The 23,810-nt window shown below is 38.8% G+C and overlaps 2 protein-coding genes across 3 annotated transcripts in view; one reads left to right on the top strand and one right to left on the bottom strand.

Annotated features, from left to right (window-relative positions):
• Positions 1 to 11,406, bottom strand: part of zc3h3 (zinc finger CCCH-type containing 3) — an 84,307-nt gene extending 72,901 nt beyond the window's left edge. Inside the window, exons 1-3 of the mRNA XM_032572860.1 lie at positions 11,283 to 11,406; positions 8,044 to 9,403; positions 7,060 to 7,229 (exon numbers count right to left, since the gene is read on the bottom strand). Coding sequence (XP_032428751.1) covers positions 7,060 to 7,229; positions 8,044 to 9,403; positions 11,283 to 11,328 — 1,576 coding nt within the window. The 5' untranslated portion in view covers positions 11,329 to 11,406. The remainder of the gene's footprint in view (positions 1 to 7,059; positions 7,230 to 8,043; positions 9,404 to 11,282) is intronic.
• Positions 11,407 to 12,196: 790 nt separating this feature from the next.
• Positions 12,197 to 20,280, top strand: cyldl (cylindromatosis (turban tumor syndrome), like). 2 transcript variants are annotated; one of them, XM_032572894.1, is made up of 15 exons: positions 12,197 to 12,602; positions 12,803 to 13,273; positions 14,058 to 14,336; positions 15,624 to 15,702; positions 15,784 to 15,953; positions 16,376 to 16,538; positions 17,034 to 17,175; positions 17,343 to 17,453; positions 17,537 to 17,628; positions 17,714 to 17,777; positions 17,861 to 17,993; positions 18,146 to 18,254; positions 18,328 to 18,446; positions 19,091 to 19,304; positions 19,378 to 19,562. In XM_032572894.1, the coding sequence occupies exons 2-15, from the start codon at positions 12,833 to 12,835 to the stop codon at positions 19,560 to 19,562; spliced, it is 2,301 nt and encodes a 766-aa protein (XP_032428785.1). In that variant the 5' UTR covers positions 12,197 to 12,602; positions 12,803 to 12,832. The 2 variants fall into 2 exon arrangements, with proteins under 2 accessions (XP_032428785.1, XP_032428784.1); XM_032572893.1 differs by lacking the exon at positions 12,197 to 12,602 and having other exon boundaries at positions 12,833 to 13,273; positions 19,378 to 20,280.
• The last annotated feature ends 3,530 nt before the right edge of the window (positions 20,281 to 23,810 follow it).

Here is a 23,810-nt window from a genome sequence, read left to right as displayed (position 1 = left end):
GACAGCTTGACTCGTGGGCCACTCCTCTGGATACCAAGAAAACATTTACCTCCTTAACTGGGAATGAGTCACTATCATCTCAGGGTCAAGTTTCTGTACTCAATAGTATTGATTACACATTTCAACACATGCTGGCCACCCCCCTCAACACACATGATCTTTCCCCTCTTGAAGACACTTAAGATGATCGGGGAGTTCAGTCAAAAAACAGGGATTAAGTGGATAAATAAAAACTATGGATGCCACACAACAGATATTTTTTGAGAAAATTATTCATATTAAGAACTTCACCCCAGTGCAACAGTGTTGGTGGACAGTGGAAGAACAGCGTGTTGAGCTCAAATTAGTCAAATTTTAATTATGGCCAGCTGACAGTTTGATAGTCGCTCAGAGGAGGCGGAGAGACCTCAGACACAGTTGAGAAGGTGCAGTGTTCGGATCACTGGCATGCATGGCCCCTTGAGTCTGGAGAGGTTAATCAAAATGCCAAATGTTACAGTGCACCAGCGCAGAGAGCTATACTAAGCTCATTCAGCACAACACATCATCTTACATGAGAAACAGAATCATTCATGCAACACAAGACCCTCAGGATTAATGCATGCAGAAATTCATGCTCCGTTACGCATCCACAGAAATGTGTGAAAGTTCAAAATGTAAAGCAACCAAAAAAAAAGTTTGCACATCCTTTGTCTGCAGAGACAACTGCTGTTCCTCCTTAAATCATTACGGCAATGTTACCAAACTGAATATGTGGTTTGTCGCGTGTGTGGGGGCGCACATGTCATGGGGAGCATGTGCGAGAGAGACAAATGGTGACAGACACAAAGAGAAAGGAAGTGGGCGAAGGCCGTGGCCAGAAAGAGAAGACAGACCTCCACCTGTTTGACACAGAGAGCCTGAGAAAGTGAGCAGGAATGAGCAGAATGTGTGCGAGTGTTTTCAACCAACCGATAATACGATCAGGAATGGCATTTAGAGAACCGCGTGTCAAAAAACAGCTGATGGAACCATCATTCACACAAATGATTGAAATCTATCGACATAGAGTTCTGATACAATACAACGATGCTTTAAGCATGCACACAGCAACAGGAGTTGTGTGCAACTGGTTCAACAGAGCTGTATTTGTCCACTATAGGCTGGCTCAGTCTGTGTGTGGGAATGTGCACGGACATGCACGGCAGTGTAAATGTGGGACAGTGAGTCAGTGAAACCAGACTACGGGACAAGTGGTCGCAGTGTGAAGGAAAAGTGGGAGAAACTGGATCAAGTGTGAACCAGAGAGTGATGCAAATAAACAAGCAAAAATAAACAAATGGCTGCTGAGCCAAGACAAAGTCAAAAAAGGAAACAGTGAGGAGATGCACAAGTCACAGACTTAGAACACACTGCCTGCAAGGATTTTTTTTTAATAATCAGTCAGCAGGGACATGTAATAGTTGCTGCTGTACAAACTCCTTTAATCCCTTCATGTTTAAGCTACTCCTTTATTTCTAAAGTTTATGAAACTTTACAACAGAAGTGACATCAGGGAAGATGGGAGACACACAGGTTCATATTATGTTTAAACTAGTGGTGCAATGATAAGGTTTTTAGAGGGCAATCCAGGTTACATTATTCTCTGACATAAAGGAGAACATTTTTTATAGATGTAGAAGATTAGAACAGAAAATAAAGAAATTGCAAGACTCTTCCCATTTATGCATCAGAGCATAAATTGATCTGATTATGCAAAAAAGTATGCATGCAACAGGGGAAATCAAGTTTTTGCCCCTTCGAATTTCAATGCACATAAGTATAAACTATTTTTCAGACAGCTTCAACATCAAATCAAGTTTTATCAAGATTGATTGGAATAACATTTGAAGTCGTCAACTTCATGTCACAATAAAAAAGAAACCTTAAAGTAGCTGCTATAAACATCCTGACACATCATCTCGGCATATATGTACATATATGTAATTTCTACATGGGACACCCTGATAATATCACCTTACGATAGAAAAAACAACAAAAACAAAAATCTACTGATTGATCACAAGGTGAGTTTGAGAAAAACTTGTTCATCATGAAGTTTTAAAGCACAACAAGGCAACACACTGTTGCGGATATCATCCCAACATGTCTGCATGTATCTAACATACAGCAGAATGCATGGATACATCACAGAGAAGAGTGGAAAATGTCAAAGAGATGGGCCTCCTTGCAAAGCAAAGCAGCCCTCATGATTTATGAGAAAAATAAATGGGATTGCTGCAAGCACGCCAACAGGATCCGTGTAGGAAAGGGAGGCGGTGGTGAGGAGTGAAGATTTTTTTATGGTGGTAACCGGCTCCATGGTGTCATGTTGGAGCGGGCAGCGTGTTCATAAGCTAAAGTTGAAAGCGTCACAAAGTCAGCCAAACACAGTCAAATATCTGAAAAGGATGTCTTCTAGATGTACTCATCCAATTGCACACCAAGAGGATTAATCTTGCTGATGAGCTGATCGTCTTTCAACAATACAACATCCGGCTGCAAAAGTCAGGCATAGCATCTTTTAAAGGCATTCACATCCTTGAATTTCTTTACATTTTTGTTAACTTTAATATTTCTTACTGGGATTTTATGTCATAAACCAAGTCAAAAACTAATTTAACTGCAAATTAAAATGTTATCTTTTCTTTCTATTCTTAAATCAAACTGTGGATGCTTGTTTTTACCCCCCCTCTGAGTCAATACTTTGTAGAACCATCACTTGCAGAAATTACAGCTAAAAATCTGTTGAGGAACCTCTCTACCTGCTTTGCACATCCCAAGTCTGAAATGTTTGCTCAGCCCAACATACTCCACGCATACTCTTATAAACTCTGACTAGCTTCCCTGCTGTTGCTGAAGAAAAGCACTCCAACAACATGATGCTACCACTGTCATGTTTTACAGTGGAGACAGTGTGATCAATGTGAAGGTTGTCCACACATAGTTTTCTGCATGGGCTTCAATGTTGGTCTCAGTTGACCAGAGAACCCTTTTCCACTTGTTTGCTGTGTCCCATTTTGTTTGAGTTAAATTGCAAAGAAGACTTCTTCTGACATTCTTTCAAAAATGGATTTCTTCTTGCGACTCTTCCACTCAGACCAGATTTATGGGTTGCACAACTAATAACTGTCCAGAAATATAAATCTGAAAGCCTGATTAGCTTTTATGTCGTAATAAAGGTGGCAATGTGAAAAGTTATATTCAGAAGTAGGCTTAAGGGTTATTATCAGCACAGCAAAGACAGCAACAGTGAGTAGAGAGACATGCTGTGTGATGGAAAGAGTTCAGATAGAGAGCTAAAACGCTCCAGAAAGCTGTCACATGGGGCCTGAAGCCGCACGGCTCAGCACTCTTCTTCACCGTCTTCAGTCCGTTCCTGACATTTATCTGCTTTATTTGATTATCTGGGCCCCATGGATGCCTCTGGGTACATGGTACCACAGACACACACACACACACACACCTCGATTCATTACGGTCCCCACTGCTTTCTTGGGTTTATGCCCTCTTTAAATTAAACCAGAGATAACCAAGCACCTCAGAACGCCACCTCCCCCGTTAACGTGGCCAAGAAGGCTCAAACTAGTCATTGAGGAGGAAATTAAGAAACATTGTTTGTGAGTGTATTATCATGCATGTGTGAGTGGTCATAAGGTTGTTTTTAACGGGCTCATCTATAGGGACTCTGCTTCCCATCATTAGTAATTCAATTTGCTCTTTATTAGCGGCTCTTATCAGAGGTGCAGACGGCTACGCGCAGCTTCCCTCGCTCCATCTTCCTTTTCACTCACCCCTGCTCCACCTTTCCTTCTTTCGAGTCTTAACACCCATCTTTAATTAGAGATGCACATGTCCCTGCTGCATGCTATTTAAGTTGTTTGTAAGGCATAAAAAAAATCAGGCAGAAAAAATGAAGTTTGAGAGAAGGAAAACAGGAGGAGTCTGAAAGAATCCAGGCAGAGTTAGAGAGTCAGGCTGATCGACAGAGAGCCGTGAGGAGGAATAAAGCCTAATGTTAATAGTGATGGCTTTTCTAATGTCTTCTGACTTCACTGAGAATTGGAGATTACACCAAGATGGGCATGAGGCGTGTAGGGTGCGCACAGAACGACCAGAGGGTTGGAGGGGCCAGCGGAGGGAGAGACACAGGGAGGAGAGGGGGCTGTAAAAACAATGATTGCTTTCCATCAGGTTAGGCCTATATTCTACAGTTCGTTAAAACAATCCAATTTGCAAAAGGATAATTATGCATTAGCTCCTTTTTATCTGCTGAAGGGAGAGTGGTGCCAGGGCTTGATAGCAGCGGCACCGCTCGCCTCCACCTCTGCAAATTACCCGCTATCGGCACTTGTTCGCCATCACAGCTGAATTGGGCAATCAATTAACACCCCCCACACTCCACCCCCTGCTCCTCTTACACTCTGTCTGTAAGCCTCTTCTGTGACAGCAGGTCCTGCAAAGCCTTTACAAGCAGCATGTGGATGCGATTTGCTGCCCTCTACTGAAGTAGACTCAAAATATGGTTCTCAAAACATAGTGTATTTATCCTAAAATATAAGTACACTAAAACAAATAGCAAAAAATACCAAAAAAAGAAACTGGCATGTAGGGAAACAAACAAAAAACAGGAGGGGGGTTGACGGACATTAATATCTGTAACACATACTAATCTTTAGAAAATATTTTAATTCCCTTTAGCTCTAGCCATCTCTTCTCACTAGTCACAGCACTACAGGTTCAACCCATTTTCCATGTTCTGCTTTATCTTTGTAAAATAATCTGAAGGATTACACAATTCCTAAAATCTACTGAGAATACAGTTGTTGAAAGACTTCATACTAAGGACACTAAAGTGTTTTCTTCTTTGACCTCTGAATCCCAATGTGAACTGCACTAAAAGTAAATAAAAAAAACATTTAAAACACACTTACGGCTCATTTATTAGATAAAAAGCCAGTAGGTTAGAACAAAATAAAACTGAAATGATTGGTCATATTCAATGGTCATCTTAGTTACTCCAGTCAAACGACACCAAAACACCAAGGAGTCAATCCTTTCTGCAGCAAATCAGCCCTAAAATATGATGCTGCCACCCCCATACATCACAGTTTGTTAGCCTCGTGTCCTCAGGCTTACAAACATCCCTGTTTTTCCTTTAAATGTCATTATGACCAAACAGTTCCACTTTAGTTTCATCAGAACACAGGACATGTCTCCAAAATGAAGGTCTTTGTCTCTGTGTGCATGTGCAACCTGAAATTTGGCTTTTTCATTTTTGTTTGTTTTTTTGGGGGGTTTTTGGAGTAGTGACTTCCTTCATTCTGAGTGGCCTTTCAGTCCTTGTTGGTACAGGATACATTTCACTGTGGATAAGAACACTGTCTTCCTAGCTTCAGCCAGCATCCAAATGTCTGTCTCCACTTAACTCAAATATGTCAGAGGTCTCTAAAGCCATGAAATCATCATCTGGGCTTCCCCTCGTTGTTTAGCCCTTTACCTTAGCGCTACCTTGGAAATTGCAAGTGAAATCTAAATCTATTACCATTAAATTGTTGCCATGTATGGGTTTTAATTATGCTTCCAAATAGTTTGCCCCATTTTAATCACAAATATCTGCACTATGAAGGCAGAAAATGGCATTATGTTCTTATCCACACCTGGATAACTAATTTGAACGACAGGAGAAAGTGTTTAACACTGAACAAAACCATTATGTGGAACCAAGCATGGAGCAGGTATGAGAAACCCAGACATGACAAACTGCTGTGCTAGAAAACAACATCAGCCACAGTCCCTAACCAAAACATTTGGAAGGAAATTAATGGTGCACCTCTCAGCATGTACACAACACTAAAATGAAAACAGAAATCAGTCAAATGACAGTTGTGTTTGACTGAAAAATGAATAAGACTTTTACAATACACTGTAGCATAATTGTGTCAGCTGGAGGAAGACAAATGAGCCACAAAATTCTACTTGGCAGGACTGAACCACCAGTAAAAGCAGAGAGTCTGTGGGAATTATTGATTGATTCAAAGTATTTCTGGGATTTTTCGCAGCTCTATCCTGAGCAGACCCGGTGCTGTCAGAAGTGGTTCAACAAATAAACTTAAACGTCATCTTATACTAATTGTCACCAATCTTATGCAGAACACTGAAGTAGGTAAAAGTCTCTTCTTATTTATATGACAGAAAATTAGGACCATTGTAAATAAAAAAACAATAGACATAAGAGGAATAAATAACTGTCAAAACAAATAAATTTGAAACTAATTCCATGTATTTTCAAGGAAAAAAACTTAGATATTCTCTTATGTCGGAAAGTCGTAAACTTGTGAGAAAGAATATAAAATTTTACATAATTAAAGGCATACATTTATGATATTAAATTTAGGAAATTCTCTGATGTTGCAAAGTCAGGAATTTGTTTTGACATACAGTTCTGATACAGGAAAAGAGCCAGGATGTGGCGCTTACATTTTGGAAAACATCCAGATGTGCATCTCCTAAATTTACCAGAGGACTTCTGTCACTTTTTGACCTAGATGTCTGAGTTTATAATTTCAGAAAACTTCTGAGTTTTTCCTCTTACAAATTTCTAATTTTATCATATAAAAAAAAAATCCTAGTTTTACTATCAGAAATATAAAGCGTTAATCATCACAAATGTATGCAAATTTATTACTTTTTCTTGTTAATTTACAAAATTCTTAGTTTTTTGGCAGAAACATATCTCACTGACGGCAGTCATGTATTTTTCTTTTATCTGAACTGGCTCTAATAATTTGTTACAACAGGCTACATTTTAAAACCTTTAGGAAACAACAAGTGGAAGAAAAAAAATGCATATTTAGAAAAGTAAAATAATGGCTAGACATTAGTTAGCAGTTCTTAAGCTACTTTAGCCAGCACAAAAGGACAACAACTAAACTATGAAAACCCAACACACTCTCATCAATGTCCATTAATTATTTTGCAGATAACTGATCAATAACTACAAATCAATGCATCCTTTAAACACCAATGTGTGTTTCTTACTTGTTTTTGACCAGGTCGGGGAGAGACGCCTCAACTTGTGTCTGCCAAAGCAGACCAGTTCCCTGGAAGGCGTCCTCCGAACTCCTGCAGGACTCCTGGTGAAGGAGTACATTCTACGCAGGGGAAACTTTCCTGTAGCCAGACTGCTCGCCTTCTCTGTTGCAGCGACACTGAGGGCAAAGTAAGAAAGCAGAACGGAGAACAAAGTTTAAAGGTGAAGAGAACAAAGAAAAAACAGAGCTGGTGAACATAAAGAGCAGCAAAATAATACAAGTATGTCTTAGTAATACAGAATGACAGACATATTTCCTTCACTTATTTCTATTCATTTTTCAAATTATGCTTGTCAAATAATGAAAAAAAATCAAATATCAGCTTCATGGAAAATTTTAATATTACATAAACCCAATTACATGACATTTTGTACAGAAATGTCTTCTGCTGAGGTGTTCAGGAAGAACAGGAAGGCTGATAGCAGCCTTCAGCTCATCTCCATAGTTGGCTCTGGTGTCTCTCATCTTCCTCTTTATAATACTCTAAACTCTTTGTGAGGTTTAGGTCAGAAGTGTTTGTTGTCCAATCAGGCGCGGTGATAAAATGGACACCATCAGGTACGGATACTTTTGTCAGTGTGTGCAGGTGCCAAGCCTTATTGGAAAGGAAATCTGCATCTACATAAAGCGAGTCAGCATGTTAGAGCTTTTAATGGTGTTATATAAGATTATAGTTCTGAAAACTGAATATTTCAGCAGCTCAAAGCCATGCAATCTAAATATTTACAAATAAATTCTTACATCACTATCTATAAAATATATTAGTTTCACTATTTAAATTGTAATACTGATATGCATTTATTTTCTACTTCTTTGAGATGCACCTTTAAAACTCTTTGCTGCCACCTTCTGGAAAAAAAAAATGAAGAGAGCTAAACTGGTAAAAATCAGATCAGTAATGATAACTGGGTGAATCAGTGTGTAAATGTACCTGCTGCCGGACTTCCTGATAATTTTCATTCTGCTGCAGAGCTTGAACCCAGCAGGGGAGGAAGAGCGAAGGTACGCTCTCTGAGGTGCAGTAGGAGAAGGATGTCCCGTTTTCAGCCCTTTGCTGCTTTTCTCTGCTGTCCAGTGGAAGGCGGATCTACGACGAGCCACTGGTGTAGTTCCTGTCACCGACTCGGCTGCAGTCTGACCTCCGGCCTTCCAACGGTAACGGCTCATGTGTGTTAAGCTGGCAGAAGAAGCTGCGATTCCCCTCTTCGGCTTTCCAGAGGGTGTAGAGGCTGGTTTGAGTTTCTTGGCAACATCTCTCTGAGGATTAATCAGGGCTTTGGGAGACAAAGGCTTGCGCTGGTTCTTAGTTTGGACTCCTGAGGAAGAAACCCATCTGTATTTTGAAGTCTTGGGGGCTACAGTGACGGGACTGAGCTTTTGAGGAAACTTCCTGGGAGGTGTTTTCTTACTTGATCCACCTGATAACGGACTCCCAGCAGTTGCTGCAGCTTTGAGGACAGATGTCTGAGAAGCTGTGACTCTGCTCATCGGTACAGAAACAGAGCTGGCTGCTTTGGGCTCCAAGCTCACAGTCTGACTCTTCACCCAGGTAAACTTGGATTTTTTTAGAAATGGCACATTAACCTGGCCATGGAGGGCCTCTGGTGAGTGTTTTGATTCTTTGGAAAGAGAAGGTAAGGTTGGAGAATTAGTAGTCTTGCAAGTTTCTGGACCGGTTTTCTTGTTTAGGTAAAGTTTGTTCTGTATTTGAATCTTGCTCTGAGAACTTAACCTGTTGGCATTAACAGAAGTGAGAGCCTTGAATGAAGCTTCAGTTTTCTCTGCTGGTAGAATGACAAGCCTGTTTTCAGCCTTTTGTGCATCTGGCTGGATATTCGTGCTACCTGAACTTGAACCTTGCCATTCAGAAAGCGTGTTTAATCGTTCTGCTGCTGCTCCACTCACTTCAGTTTTCCTGACTGTAATTCCCGCTTTCTTCTGCATAAGATTCCCTGACAAAGAAGTAGCAGCTTTGGAGTTAGGTTCATGCCCTGTGCTGCTGACTGTTGCAGAGATGCTGCTAGTTCCATACTGGGAGGTAGCTGGATAAAGGGAAGTGGAGGGAACAGCTGAGGGTGCTGGTACTGTTGACTGGGGGCAGTTGTTCCTCAAAGAGTATGTTTTCCTCCAACTTCCACGACTCTGAGGAGCATACGGCCTCCCTCTGGAGATGTGAGGACGGACAGCAGACGTGTTGAAAGCTCTGGCTGTTGTAGAAACCTCAGGCTGCCTCTGCTCTGCTGCAGGAACCGGTGCATCTCCATGGACGCTCTTATGCTTATTGATAAGATCTGAGGATTTAAAAATTGCTCTGATTTAGTTATAATATTCATGAGATGCTTAAAATAGAAAAAATAAAAGACACAAACAACCTTTTTGATGGCAAAGCTAAAATCTCGGACGGTAAATTAACAAACATGCCTAAACAAGATACAAAAACAGGTCCTCCTATTTCAAAAATCTGTATATTTGGTCTGAAATGTAATATTCTCTAAATTTTGAAATGGGTTTGGAAACGGTTAATGGAACCATCCATGAGTGATAGAACTGGAGTGCAAATGTGTTTGGTGGCAAGAACATTTGTGAAAGAGTCCTTATTTTGCCAACATACAGTCATTGTAAAAACAAAGCACACCTTCTTTCTATTCCATGTTTTTCCATATCGGCATCATAGAAGTGATCTGTTCTTTATCAAGTTAGATATTTTTAACATGAAATATATAGTATATATTTTTAAATTAATAATGTTGGATTTGTTATTTTTGGCCTGTTGATGAATCAGTGCTGTTTGAGCCTGAGCTCTCAGACAGTTGGCTTCATATTTGATTCTAGATTACTTTTGCATAGCCAGTTTGTAGGTGATTCAGTGACAGCAAAACTAGCCCAGGTCATCACACTCCTAACACTGGATTTGATCAAGGTGAAGATGAACATGGTGGTCTCTTCCATCAAAAGGAAATTGCTCAATAACTATTGTGTGTATTCAGAAGAAACGTTGTAAACCTAAGTCATTATGTTATCTTATCTAATGAAAGAAAAAGCTTTCTTCTTCACCCCTTCTAAACAAGTTTTACTTGTTTTTTTATAGTCTTATGACGTTTAACATTTAACTTACTAAGACCAGTTGACTCTCAGGGAGTTGGCTGGGTTATTCCAGTCCACCATGCCACTAAATGTTCCATCCGATCTCTGTATTCAACTTCGTGACATACCTGAAAACTGCAGTCATTTCAGTACTTTTGCAGATAACATTACTGTTACATGTACTGAAAGTCTGAGGTGTGAAGAATGAAAAGAAACCATGCAAGTACAGTCCCCCAATGTGCCCCTATGCTGCTGACCGCCTGGTCACAGACTGTTTGTAAATTCTAATCTAAGTAATCAAAGTAATTATAGAGGCATCCATCTGTGTCTCAGATCACAGGATCCTGGCAGTGCTCCCTGCTTTCCCCAGATTGATGTGGCTTTTTTTAAAGCAGATCCAAGCTTGTCAGAAAGGTACAATCTTATCTTGAGTCAATAATGACGAATTTTCTCTTTTTATTGTGGTAATATATACCGGTCAGCCGCAAAGCAATAAGCAATCAAAACCCCTGCTCGTACACAGGTGGTGACATTGATTAGGATTATTCCAGTACATTTGACTTTTAACCATATTTGAACAGGAAGTGTTAATTTGGCTTTTGTTTTTTGTTGTAGAAAAATAATAAAGGAACCTGCTTTGATTTAAGCAATGTTAGAACCTGGGAAGGCGCCATTTCTTATTATGTACTGATGTCAAAACCGTAATATTTAAAGAAGATTTACCAGTTGGTTTTAATGTTTTGGTATAACGTCTGCTTAACATTTCATCATTCTCCAGAGGAAAATGTCTTGCTTGTCTTATCAACACATCAAATCAACTTAGAAGTATTTAAAAAGACGTCTACCTTAACCATTTATGTTAATTGAATGTATTTTTTTTTCCCTGCACTTGATTTCAGTGACATTAAAGTTCTAAAGCTTAACACAAACATAAAGCTAACGGTTAACGTTTGCCTCTAAATCATCCGAAAGAAAAGTTTTCAGTCCTACACACGGCTGGTTTAGGAAAATGCATAAGAGCAAAAAGGTTTTCTCCCTCGCTGGTGTAACACAGAAAAGTTGACATTGATAAAAACAGAAAAGCACCTTGTAGAAGTTCAATCTGCCTCTTCAGCGCTTCTCTTTCCTCCATGTTTACGTCCGATGCACCTCAACGTCATATCCTTGCTAATGACGTACATTGGCCTGGCCAATCAGAGTCCAAAGTCTCCTGAGCTTATTTGCTCTCATTTTTGACTTGCAGGCTTAAGTATCGTTTTGGGACGCAGAAATGTTATTTTTATAAAACCTAGGTAATTTTCATGAAGTAGGTACTTTTGCAAAAATGCCTGTTCTTGTTTTCAGACTTTATCTTCCTACAGTTCCAAACATAAGTCAAAATAATAAACGTGTGAACATTTAAATTATTAAAAAGAAATTATATATGATATTCAATTGTATGAAGAGCAACAAACTTGTGCTCAATAGTTGTTCAAAAGAAGTTGCTTTGTAATTGTATTCTATTAAAACTGCTGTACTTGCAGCAACATAATTATAAAGATGGATTTGTGCACACTTTAAGCTCAATCACCTTCTGAAAATAAGAAAGTTATTTTTGAAGGATGATCATTCAATTGCTTGTATTTTTAATTACAAAATTAAACAATCAGAGATGGCTCATATAATTCTCTGTGTGTATGAGATATTTTGAACTTTGTAAAATAATTAAATCCTTTAAATGAGATTTGAAATTATAGCTCATATTATTGTTATTTTATTTTTACCAAACAGTGGCCAATTTGCATTTTTAAAACAGATAGCAGCACACTATTTATTAGCCACTTATTAGCTTGTATTGCTGTACAATTTGTCGACACTTGCAGTTAACTAGTCAGGCCTAAACAACAGTAGTCAGGCAAAGCAGTGGAAAGGATAACAAAACTCCGTAAAGTAGAAACAAACAACATGTAAATAAAATGGCTGTTCCCAGTCAACATAGAGGAGGAAGCAAAAATGAACCCACACACAAAATTGGCCCTAAGCAACCATGGAAAATCCCCTCAGAAATAGTCAGGGCCTTGTTGTTTTGTCTTGCCTGTAAGACTTCACCGAGGGCTTCACTTTCAACTCTGGCTGAGCGTCAACAGATTGTAAAACAACAATGTCACTCTCTTAAATATTACGGTTTTTACGCAGTTTAAACAGCAAATAACGCTAGACGAACAAGTTATCGGTGTCCAGGGAGCTGTTTAGAAGATGTTTTAAACGTTTCCACAAAGTGTCATGTCCGTGGGACCTCCGTGAAAGCTGCGCTGTAGAGAAAGTGAAACGAAAGGATGAAAGGGGAAGTGAAACTTTACGTAGGAGCTGGGACGCTTAGCTAAAAGAGCGACGAAGCAACAGAAATTAAACTCCAAAGTTGTCAAGGTAAACTTAAATAAATGGTGTTTTTCTTACTAAACACGCACTAGTGTATTTTTCCAGTGTTTAATTTTAAGTTATTTTGACAATAGCTGACAGTTTCGGTTATTGTAATTAATGGTTCAACTTGCTATTGACTTAGCTTCAGTGTTGCCATACAAATCAATAACGTAAAACTTGTCATTGTTTGTTTTGTGTCTGTTCAGAACCTTGCTGAATATCCAGACTAGGACAACATGAATCCATCAGACTACGTTTATTTTATCATAACCAAAAAACCCGAAAATCCCCTCCATATCAAGCTTGGAAGTATTTGTTACACCCGTGAGTTCACGTACAATACACATAACGTTTCCCAGCCTGGCCGTCGCACAAAATTACCAGTCACGTTCTTAAAATCGCTGAACAACTTAATGTATAATATTGACGTAATCTACATGGAGAAACTGAGTCTAGAGGAGGCCGATTTTCTGTTAGCCTGTGAGCCTGAAGATGAGAGACTTCACCGGTTCAGAGACAACGCTTTCCAGGCATCCCTGGGACTCACCGTGGGAACTAATGTGATGGTGAAAGAACAAGACGAGATGCTGATGGGCGTCATTCGCTATATTGGACCAATCTTGGAACCAGATTATGTTAATCCCATTAGAGGAAGATTCTTTGGAATTGAACTACAGGTATGACTATTAATTAAACCAATTAATAAAACAGCTTTTCTCTTTTCCCGTGAGCACATAAAAATATATAATCACTAGGGTTACAAATATTTAGTACTAAATAATTATAATAGAATATTAACAGAAAGACAGCTTCAGACAAATGACATCGTGTATGTAAAATTTTGGTGTTGTTGAGGAAGGATGAACCCCAAAAGGCTTTGATTGCTTATGAAGTTCCCTGTGGCAGAAATAACTTAAGTTAGTTGCTTTCTGTCAGACTTTTTTATGTAGGAAATTCACTTGGAGCTCTTAAATTTTTTAAAATTATTCACTGAAATACAGTTGTCTCTTGTTTGCCACAGGAAATCCTTGTTCTATGTGCCTCAGTTTCTGATACATGAACATAAGCAGTAAAGAAAAACATTATTCATTTTCTCCATTACTTAATCAACTTGTCCTTTAGTGGCTAAAAGCTGAGAGTAGAGTTTATTTTATGTAGATGTCTCCTCATCTGGTAGCTTGTTGTAGCTGCTAAGTACTAAAATTTCAGAATGAAAGTTATGCCCAGTATTGGTATGTTAATGTTTTCTGCTTCAGCTGTGCTTGATATACAGTACATGTATATATATATATATATATATATATATATATATATATATATATATATATATATATTACCTCCAATTTTCTGAGATCTGAGCAACATGAAATTCCAACAAATCTAGAGTTTTGTGTGATTTGTGTTCTTGTATGTTTATCTGTGTGTGTCTCATCAGTATTTTCTGCTGTCTTTCCTCTCAAGAAACAAGACAAAGGGAAGGGAAAAACCGATGGAAGCTATGGATCTAAGACATTTTTCCTATGTGAGAAAAACTGCGGCATTTTTGCCCCATTCTCCAGAGTGAAGCCTTTAGTTCCAACCCCTGTGTCGCCTTCCATGGCACAGTTCCATAGTCAACAGCAAGCACAAAACATATTTCCTGGAGACAACGTGTATTTCTTCATCGATGATAAATATCGCTATGGGATAGTACTAGACATTCAGGAAGATGGAGGACAACATATTGTGCAGATTTCCACAGTAAGTATATAATTTGAAAGACGTGTATTCTCATAAACCTGAGACACATGCAAAATAAGACCTAGAGTTCAAAGGAGACAAACTTTCATTTCACTATGAGTGTAAATGTTGAAAGTATTCCTTTGAACTTTTATGGAAAACTCTGGCTCCACCTGCACCCAGCTATTTTAATACTTTGTGTTTCCAAATCACACTTGTCCTTTCGTGGCAAGTGCGATTTGTCTTCATATTATTTAATAATCATAAGATTATTAAATAATATGAACAATATATGTTCACAGAGTTTAAAATGCAATAATTCAAAACACACTGATTCCTAGTGAACACAGAGAAAAATCAAGGGTCTACTACTGCGGTGGAATATACCATGAGGGCAATTTTAAACAGTATCAGGCTGATGGATGTCAGTATCAGGGTTTTAGTAACATTGGTCTTTTTCAATACAACCTTGTTATAACTTTGACAAAACATAATACAGTTTAGAATTCAGCACTTTAACCCTAACCCATTTAGCTTTTATGTAATGTTTTTTTTTCTGCCTCAAGCCTCAGTCAATTGTGAAAGATGGGCCAGAACAACAAGCCAGGTTCTGTTGGATGTTTTGTCATGTTAAAGGGAGCTTTCATTTCCACTATAGATACATAATTGCTTATGTTTTCTTGGATGGAAATCTTTCATTATAAGTTTACACAATAATTTGGACTTGAGTGAATTGTTTAACACTAACTGGAGTTTATATGATTGACTTTGAATCTATGGGATCTAGAGGGCGTAATTATCTGCTTCTAAATTAGATTTAATCGTTTTTTAAAGTTCCTTGTGACAATATTTGTTTTGAATCTGCCTCACATACATAAACTAACCCAAAATAAATTGAATAACTAAATCTATTCAAATATTGATTTAACTATACTAGTATAGTTAAATTTATACAAGGTATGTGTGTTTTAACTTTAGACAAGCAATGATCATGTACAGTTCAAGTTTCTTAGCACAAACACAGATACAGATTCATAATGTTGACCTTAAACCAACTCACTGGGGATTTAGGACAATTTTCCTCACAAGTCTGACGTTGTTTACACTGTCATCAACAGATGACTTATGCATTCTGACTATGCATTCAGAAAATCAAAACGAAACTTTAGTGGCGCAATTGACTTTTCACTCCAGTCCTAAAATTGCAATTGCTTGCTAAAACCGCTGCTTTAGAGTTTACAGTAATTTTTTTAAAAACACAATGACGCTATTTACAAAATATTTATAGTGTGTTTTCTATGTTTGTAGGACAAGGATGAGAATGGAAAAAGAGGGGGAGAAATTAAACTTCCACTCTACATGGTTAACAAAGGAGAATGTCTTTCAGGTTTGAGCTTGATTTTGTATTTCTATATCTGTTTTCTCCACTTTTGTTCAATCTGATTATGATATTTTCTATACACTGTAGGGTCTAGAAGCATGGACATCGATATTCCCCCTGTGGAAGCTCACACTGATCTGAGCATAAGTCTAAACTCTGTTGTTGAGGTGACTTTAGGTAAAGGGAACTCGTATGGAATTATCCGCTGGATCGGCAGGCTACCCGGCCGTGAAGATATGATGGTTGGACTTGAGTTGGTAAATCTATTTGCTGATGTGTTGATGTTTAGATTATACTGTGAACAAGACCTGTAATGCCTGTAATTTTAATCTAACATGGAACATAGCTCAGATACAAAAAATTTGGGCCGATAGTATATTATAAATTATATATATTTTGCTGACCTTTTGACAGTTAGCGTCACTATCATTCTCACATTACCAAACAAATACCACATGGCCAACCCACTCCTCTCCTCCAGAAACACAAACATAAACACAGCAACAGAATAGAAATAAACATCAGTTGTTAATATTGACCCAATTTTACTGATCGGACAGATAAGTGTTAAAAAATTACTAGCATCGTCCAATGTTGATGTCGATACATTGTGCATCTCTAATAATGATTGTTAGTATTTAACCCTGAAGTGATTTGATTTCTTTGAAACTGTCTGCAGGAGGAAGCCTGTGGCGTCAGCGACGGAACAATTCATGGAAAGCGTTATTTCGACTGTCCTCCAAAGAGAGCTTTGTTTGTGAAGCTGATATCCTGCCGTCCTGATTCACGATTTCAGAACATATCAGCCCAAAACAACATGATGCTAGAACTGGATAAAAATGGTAAGTTCAGAGTTGCAGGATGCATTTATCGGGATGTATAACATGGTAATTTTAACCTTTTAATGATTTATATAAATAGTTTTGTTCTAAAAAGCACAACTGTAATGAGTTGCAGAATAAAAAACTTCGCCCAGATTGATTTTCTATTTTCTATACATCATGTTCTGTGTTTCAGACTGAGTCACAACACATACAACTGAAAAACTGTTTCTTCTCCTTGCCTACTAATTTGAGAAGTTTCAAAATAACTTTTTTATTTTTTTATTGGTTTGACTCTAATGGCGGCTAAGCTTCGAAGACCTTTTTTCTGTTGTGTTCACCCCTGTCAAGTAGTTATTTCATAAACTAAAATTGAAGATATTTATATTACCTTTTACATTTATCTGGCATAACTCCATGTGGGAAAACCTGCATGAAGTTATCTCAATCTGAACATGTGTTGTATCTTGTAATCTGTGTATATTTGATGGATATGATGTTAATCTTTGTGAACAGAGGAAGATGGAAATCACGACACAAGGAAGCTGGAGACTGTTCCTCCAATCAGCACAGAGCAGGTCGAAAAGCTTTTGATTGGACGAATGAAGGGGATCCAAGGACACTGCAACTCCTGCTACATGGACTCTGCCCTCTTTGGGTCAGAATCATACATTTTTAATTATGAAATACATTATTAAAAATCTGTTAGAATTAGATAAAGATTTTTATTTGTAGCAAAGTAAAAAAAAAAAAGACTGCCTATAGTCTCTGGAAATATTTAAAAGTTAAAAATAGCTAAACTTTTTTTTCCTTTGTGGCCTTCAGATTGTTTTCCTGCTCCTCTGTGTTGGACTCTATGTTGTTCAAAGCAACAACTCCTCAGGATGCTCCAATCCAGAAAATTTTACTCCATGATATTGTCAACCCACTCCGCAGGTGTGTGTGTGTGTCTTCTTTTGCATCTTTTGTTTGTGTTGCTGTGGGAAGGCAGTGCTTAATGATTTGTGTGCTGTTTGCAGTAAGGGATTTGTTCATGGGCGACACATCATGAGGTTTCGAGAGCAGCTGCAGAAACATGGCTACTGTCAGTCCTTCACCACTGATGAGAAGGGTCAGTCTGATCCTCAAGCTCCTAAAAGGTCCAATTTGGTTCTGAGATTAAAACTCAAAGTCTTGATGTAACTTGTCTGTTTCAGATCCAGAGGAGTTCCTCATCATTGTGATGCACCACATTCTTGTCCTGGAGCCTCTGCTGAAGCTGTATTCCTTCACCTTTTCCTTTCTATGATTTAACTGTACCACACATGCTTTTACAATTTCTTTCTTTGTCTTTCTCTGTTTAGATCGGCTGCTGGCAAAGTGCAGGAGAGCTACTGCTATCAGATATTTCTGGACCAGAACCACAGCCTGGTTCTGCCCACAGTCCAGCAGCTACTGGAACATTCTTTTCACAGTGGAGGACTCAAACTGGCAGAGGTGGGCTCCCTCTTTTCTTTAGTGACTATCAATAAATACTCAGATGTTTTAGTTTCAGCCTTTTCCGACCTGCTCCTTTTCCACCACTAGGTGCCTCAGTTAAACGTTTTACTCAGCACTCCTCTTTGCCTTTCTCTGTCTTTAAACTTTAGGTGCCGTCCTGCCTCATCCTTCAGATGCCTCGCTTTGGGAAGAAATTCAAGATGTTCAGTAAAATCATTCCCTCCCTGGAGCTGGACATCACCGACCTCCTCTCTGAGGGTAAAATTAAAACACGTCTGATCAGACATGATGCAACACAGTAAACAAAACTCATTGTCTGAGTGTGTTTCAGGTCCTCAGCAGTGCATTATGTGTGGACACATGGCAGTGGAAGAGTGCGCCGACTGTTTTAAAGAGCCAGTTTTTAGCCAAACAGGATTTAAAGTCTTCTGCAAGACGTGTTCCACTCAGGTTGGTGGTTTTGCTGCAACATTTGTGTTCAAGTTAAAGTTTATTTATAAAACACTTATCTTTTAAGATTCTATGTGAATGAAATAATAAAATACAACATACCTTCTAAGTCAACTAAGTAAAACATAAAGTGGTTTCTTTTTCAAGTGGCAGTGTGGAAAAGATGCTAACGGCAGTAATGTGTAGGAACTTTATGATTCAATTTGATCCGCTGAAGGTGATCTACACTCTCACTACCTGCTCTTGTTTGGAACACACAACATGATAGCGATGAGTATCAGAAAATGCCATCAGATTCAGTGGCTATGGCTGTCTATACATTTGCATTAAAACTAGCCTTCCCTGGTTTCTAACTTCATTTGATGGTCGCTGATATCCTTTTGAGAATCTATAAATTATTGGAGCGGCACTAACACCACTCTAATATTTTTAGAGTAAAATGGTTTAATATTGTTTTGTTGGTTTGTATTGTATGTGGGATTTTGTTGGCTTATTTCCCAGCAGTCCACTTGAGGGTTATTTGCTCATCTGCTGCAACTCAGTAGTTGGAATTTTTTTATGAATTTTCCTCAGTTAGACTCTGTCTTATAATGAGTGTTTCAGATTTTGAATATTTTCCCATAAAAGTCTGTATTTCTCCGCAGGTGCACTCTCACCCTCAGCGCCTCTCCCATCAGCCTGCAGCCCTGGAAGTCCCCAAAGGCTACATCGACCGCGGCATCCCCCACTCGCTCACCAGAGACCGCCTGGAGCTGTTCGCTGTGCTCTGCATCGAGACAAGCCACTATGTGTCCTTTGTCAAACACGGACCAAACACACGTGACTGGATCTTCTTCGACAGCATGGCCGATAGAGAAGGTGGGTGTTGAGTTCTGACATAACATTTCTCCAAACAGAGAGAAGGCTTATTTGGTTTGTGCTTTGTTCTTAGGAGAGAGAGATGGATTCAACATCCCTGAGGTGCAAGCCTGTCCTGAGGTTGGCATGTACCTGGAAATGTCTCCTGCCGAGCTGGCCAATCAGGTGCCGCGGGACATGAAAGGTGTAGCCAAGCGTCTCTTCTGCGACGCCTACATGTACCTGTACCGGAGTACGAGCATGTGTCTCTATCGCTGAGGGGACACTTCACTACTCCCCAGAAACCCGGTTTAGCATTTTCTTTTGCTGCATTGCTTCAGTTTTACATGGCTCTATGTGGAAACTTACACAAACTGTAAATTTGTTTTGTATATTTGCAAACATAAAAGAATTCCCTTGAACATTTTCCCTCTTAATCCAAGGAAAATGTTTTCAAGCTTGAATAATTTATAGTAATGCTGACTTTTGTTGTACGAATGAAGGACAAACTGACAGGAATTACAGGTGCAATTTTGCACTAAAGGAGAAAAAAACAAACAAATGACTTGTTGATATGGAATATTTGAATGTAATATTAATCTGCTGATAAAATGTTGTGGTATTCAGGAGTGTACAGTATGATCAAAAAATTATTTCAGACCAAATTTTACCAAGGACACATAATCCAAAATGTTTTTCAAATGCTGTAATACAACATATAGTACAGTAAATCTTGTTAATTTTCTTTCCAAAAGTTAACTATTTTTGTATAAGCTCCAAGAGTAAGAATTGTTTTCTTTTTGTTCTGATTTTCTGAGAAGTTCTATATTTTGGCGTAAAGGTAATGTGGGATATACTATAAAGTTGAGGAAACAGCACTTAGAATAGCTGCTAAGACTTTTATCGTGATCTTTTCTATCCATAATGTATGTCAAACTCCTCCTATTGTTATATATTACATTGAATCTAGTGAAATAAATGTAGTTTTCTGAAAGGATCAGTATTTGTCTTTTTTTATGAAGCAGAAAATGTGTTGCTATGTGCTGCTTAAGGTTTAAATGTGAACTTTTCTGTCCTTTTGATGCAGAAGTGGATCAGCGCTGCTTCAAGATTCCCCACCACGTAACAGAGATACTGACCCTAACAGTACAGCTAATTAATCAATATAAGTTGAAGTGGTTGTTATCTCAGTCTTGTTTTGGTCATGATTCACATCACGTGACCATATTTGGGGTTTGATATGCTGATGAGCTGGTATATCCAGAACTTTCCCTTTCAGCTCAGCTGCTGTTTTACTGCAGCAAACCAGAGCAACGCCCTCATTTCTGCAGGAAAACCCCTGATCCACCTGTCCATCACACAATCTATTCTGTCACTGCATTTAAACTAGAAACTAAGATACGTTGCCTTGCAAAAGTATTCACACCCTTTACACTTTCTCACATCGCAATCACAAACTTCAACGTGTGTTAGAACTGTAAATATCTTTTATCCCATATATACTCATCATTAACTTTAAGAACTGTGAGATTCTTTTGTTTTCTTCCATGTGTGTTTTTGTGAGAGATGTCTGCAGGAAACTGATAAGTGTTCCAGATTGGAAGCAGATACCAGCCACTCTGGAGACAAAACTAAGAACTGCTCTTAGTAAAAGACCTAAAGGCTAAAGGATCAAAGTTTGTGACCCAGAAACATGGGAACTGCCTTGAAGACCTCACATGCACTAAGACAGGAGATTTCATTGTATAGAAAGATTTATGACTATGTGTTAGCAGCTGGATTTTGTTTTCCCACCCCTTTTAGCAACTGCTGGCCAATGTAAAAAAAGGGCATCATGATGCAAATAAAGGAGGAGAAGCAAGAGAGGATTCACAGAGCAAATTTGGAGACTGAGAAAATCAGACTCCTCTCTGCTCTCCTCGCGAGTAAAATCCAATTCATTTGTCTTTCTTCTTCTTTTTGTCTATTAAGGTTGTGAACCTGACAACGTGTGTTACATTAAGATTTCACGACTGACACAACGTGGAGCAGCGTTTACAAAGAAGAGAGGGCACTCTGCTCTGTCCAGCTAAAACACATGGTCTCAGATTTGAGGGCGCTGACCCTCATCCTGGCTGCTGTACTGCTGTGAACTGTTCCAGCGAAAACAGGAGACCGTTATATCTGGAGAAGTTATTTAACATTTTTGGGGAACTGTTCAGTCTATTGTCAAAGAAGGAAATGGTATGGTACAATCACAGTCCTTCCAAGACATGGACTTCCATATAAAATGACAACTAGAAAGGAAAGAGATGCACAGCTAAGGTAGAGGAGTCTGTTGATAGAACAACTGTTAGCCATTCATTCCTCTAATCTGTCAAAGAAAACCATTGTTCTTTTGCTTTGTTTTTTTTGTCAAGTAATGCACACTCAAAGTGTAGAAGAAGGTGATTTGGTCAGGACAATCCTGAAAACCAAAGCTGTTACACGGTGAAACAGATGTGAAATGAGAGAAAGTTGACCTTCCAGTAGGACACCAGCCCTTAACATAAGACCAGATCTACACAGGAATCTGTAATGTTTTACTTTGTAAACCATTCTACAAAGAAGAATATCGCCTGCACATCCAGGCAGTTTCTGGATGTGCAAAGTTGATAGTTGTATCTGCAGTAAAAGGTGGTTATACTCAGTATGATCCCTCAGCGGGAGCTACTTCTGAGACAAAGTTTGGGCCAGTGGAGTCAGACTGAGCTCACAACCAACTCAAAGATTTGTTTTTTCCCTTCAAATTGTTATTAGTGCTGATTTCTTGCTCAGCCGTTTCCCTTGTTTCATAGCAGCCTCCTGTCTCTGCATGAACTCACGCTGAGAGCAAAATTGGCTCCACATTGAGTCTGAAGTCTAGTCTCCAATCAGGTGGGAAGGTTTTGCTGATTAAAAAACAAGTTGTCATGATGTGATTTTGTATCTGAGTTTACTCTAGTAAGTGTTTCTATGTAAAAAAAAAAAAAGGCATAAAGGAAGGGTTAGCACTTCTTCAATCATTTAGATTTCCGCCGGGATGTAAAATATCTGCCACAATTATGGTACAACAAAAAGCTGCTGTTTTTGCTTTGAAGTGTCAAATCTGCTACAACGTGACACGATTAGAATACAAAAAAAGCTTTTTCTCTCCCATTAAAGTGCAGAAACCGGTTGGCTCCAGCTCCCTCTGCCTCATCTTTCTTTCAAACGCTGCCTGCCTGGATATTTGTCTTCGATCTGGATGCCTTTGATCCTGCTGTCTCCCTTTGTCTCGCTGTGATCAGGTCTCTGAGTGACCTCTAACACTAGTTAGGAGTGCTGAGCTGTGCTGTGCCGCCCTGATGAGTCGGGCTCTTTAATACACTCGAGGGCACGGACTGCAATGAAGGAAGCAGCCTTGAGTCGTGAAACGAAGCCCTGCAACTTTATAAAACAGCCATCCTTTCATCCAACACGCTCAGCATATTCACCAATATGCAAAAAAATTCACTGACCCTGCATGTGTGTGTTTACATAAGGGGGGGAGAGTTGTGTTTGTCAAAGCAGTAAAGTTGGTCTACTGCTGGGGTTGTTGAAAGAAGATAATGTTACCTCTCTCTTTAAGAAACAAACAGCCTGATCTCTAACAAAGACTGGTAAAGATTATGTAGCTCATCCAGTGTTTAGGAATTTGCTGCGGATTTTTATTCTAATAAAATTCTGACCTTCTGACCCTTCATCTTTAAAGGGACATGTTGTGAAGCATTGTTGTGATGACAATGGTGGAGCATTGTCATCACAATATCATTGTGAGTTTTTATGCTTCACCATTATGCTGTTTACAACCGTTCATAGGAGTACTGGACCGAGAAGTGGTTCATATGATGAGCTCAGCAGACTCATAGTTTCACCAGGTATTTGCTAATTGCTGCTGCTGCTGTTCTGAAGAAGCTTAGTTGGGGAAGACGGGTGGGGGAGGCAGAAACTCGGTTGGAGACTGCAGCTAAGGAGTCCTCAAACATGCATGAAAGAATTAAAACAACACTCCAGGTATGCTTTTGATGAGGGAATGGCATTATAACATTACATAAGGATAAAAAAGACGAGTTTACATAATACCTCCCTCTTTAAATGCTTCAGTGTGGCGGTGTGTTCATGTACAAAGTGAAAAATCTTTATTGCAGTCTTTTTTGTCGCAAGCAGCACTGAGAAATTTTACAATCTTGTGTATCTTGCTCTGGATGTAATCTACAGAAATACACACAACTATGGTTAGATTATCATCTAATCCACCTACCCACTCTTTGATGACTGTGCAGGACATTAGGACACTAAAACAGGAGTAAAGTCGCACATTGAAAGATTTTATAGCAGCCATGGCCTAGCAGCATTTTGAATTACAGTTTTAACATGGTCACAGTATTGCCTTGAGGGTATTAAGGCTGGTTTTGTATTGTTTTCACTTTTTTATTATCTTATCTTTGTTATGAAAATGTTTCATTTTATAATTTGTAACATTTTAAATTTCAAGGATACAATGCTAAT

The sequence above is a fragment of the Xiphophorus hellerii genome, chromosome 9 (genome assembly GCF_003331165.1).
Source record: "Xiphophorus hellerii strain 12219 chromosome 9, Xiphophorus_hellerii-4.1, whole genome shotgun sequence".
NCBI lineage: Eukaryota > Metazoa > Chordata > Actinopteri > Cyprinodontiformes > Poeciliidae > Xiphophorus > Xiphophorus hellerii.
Note: the sequence above shows the minus strand (reverse complement) of the source record. Positions and strands in the feature narration are given on the sequence as shown.

What these genes read in the sequence shown, in the direction of transcription:
- cyldl (XM_032572893.1), top strand. Translation starts at nt 12,833, where the DNA reads ATGAATCCATCAGACTACGTTTATTTTATCATAACCAAAAAACCCGAA. An exon ending in CTGGAGCCTCTGCTGAAGCT is followed by an intron (nt 17,778 to 17,860) that starts GTATTCCTTCAC and finishes TTCTCTGTTTAG; the next exon opens with ATCGGCTGCTGGCAAAGTGC. An exon ending in CACCGACCTCCTCTCTGAGG is followed by an intron (nt 18,255 to 18,327) that starts GTAAAATTAAAA and finishes AGTGTGTTTCAG; the next exon opens with GTCCTCAGCAGTGCATTATG.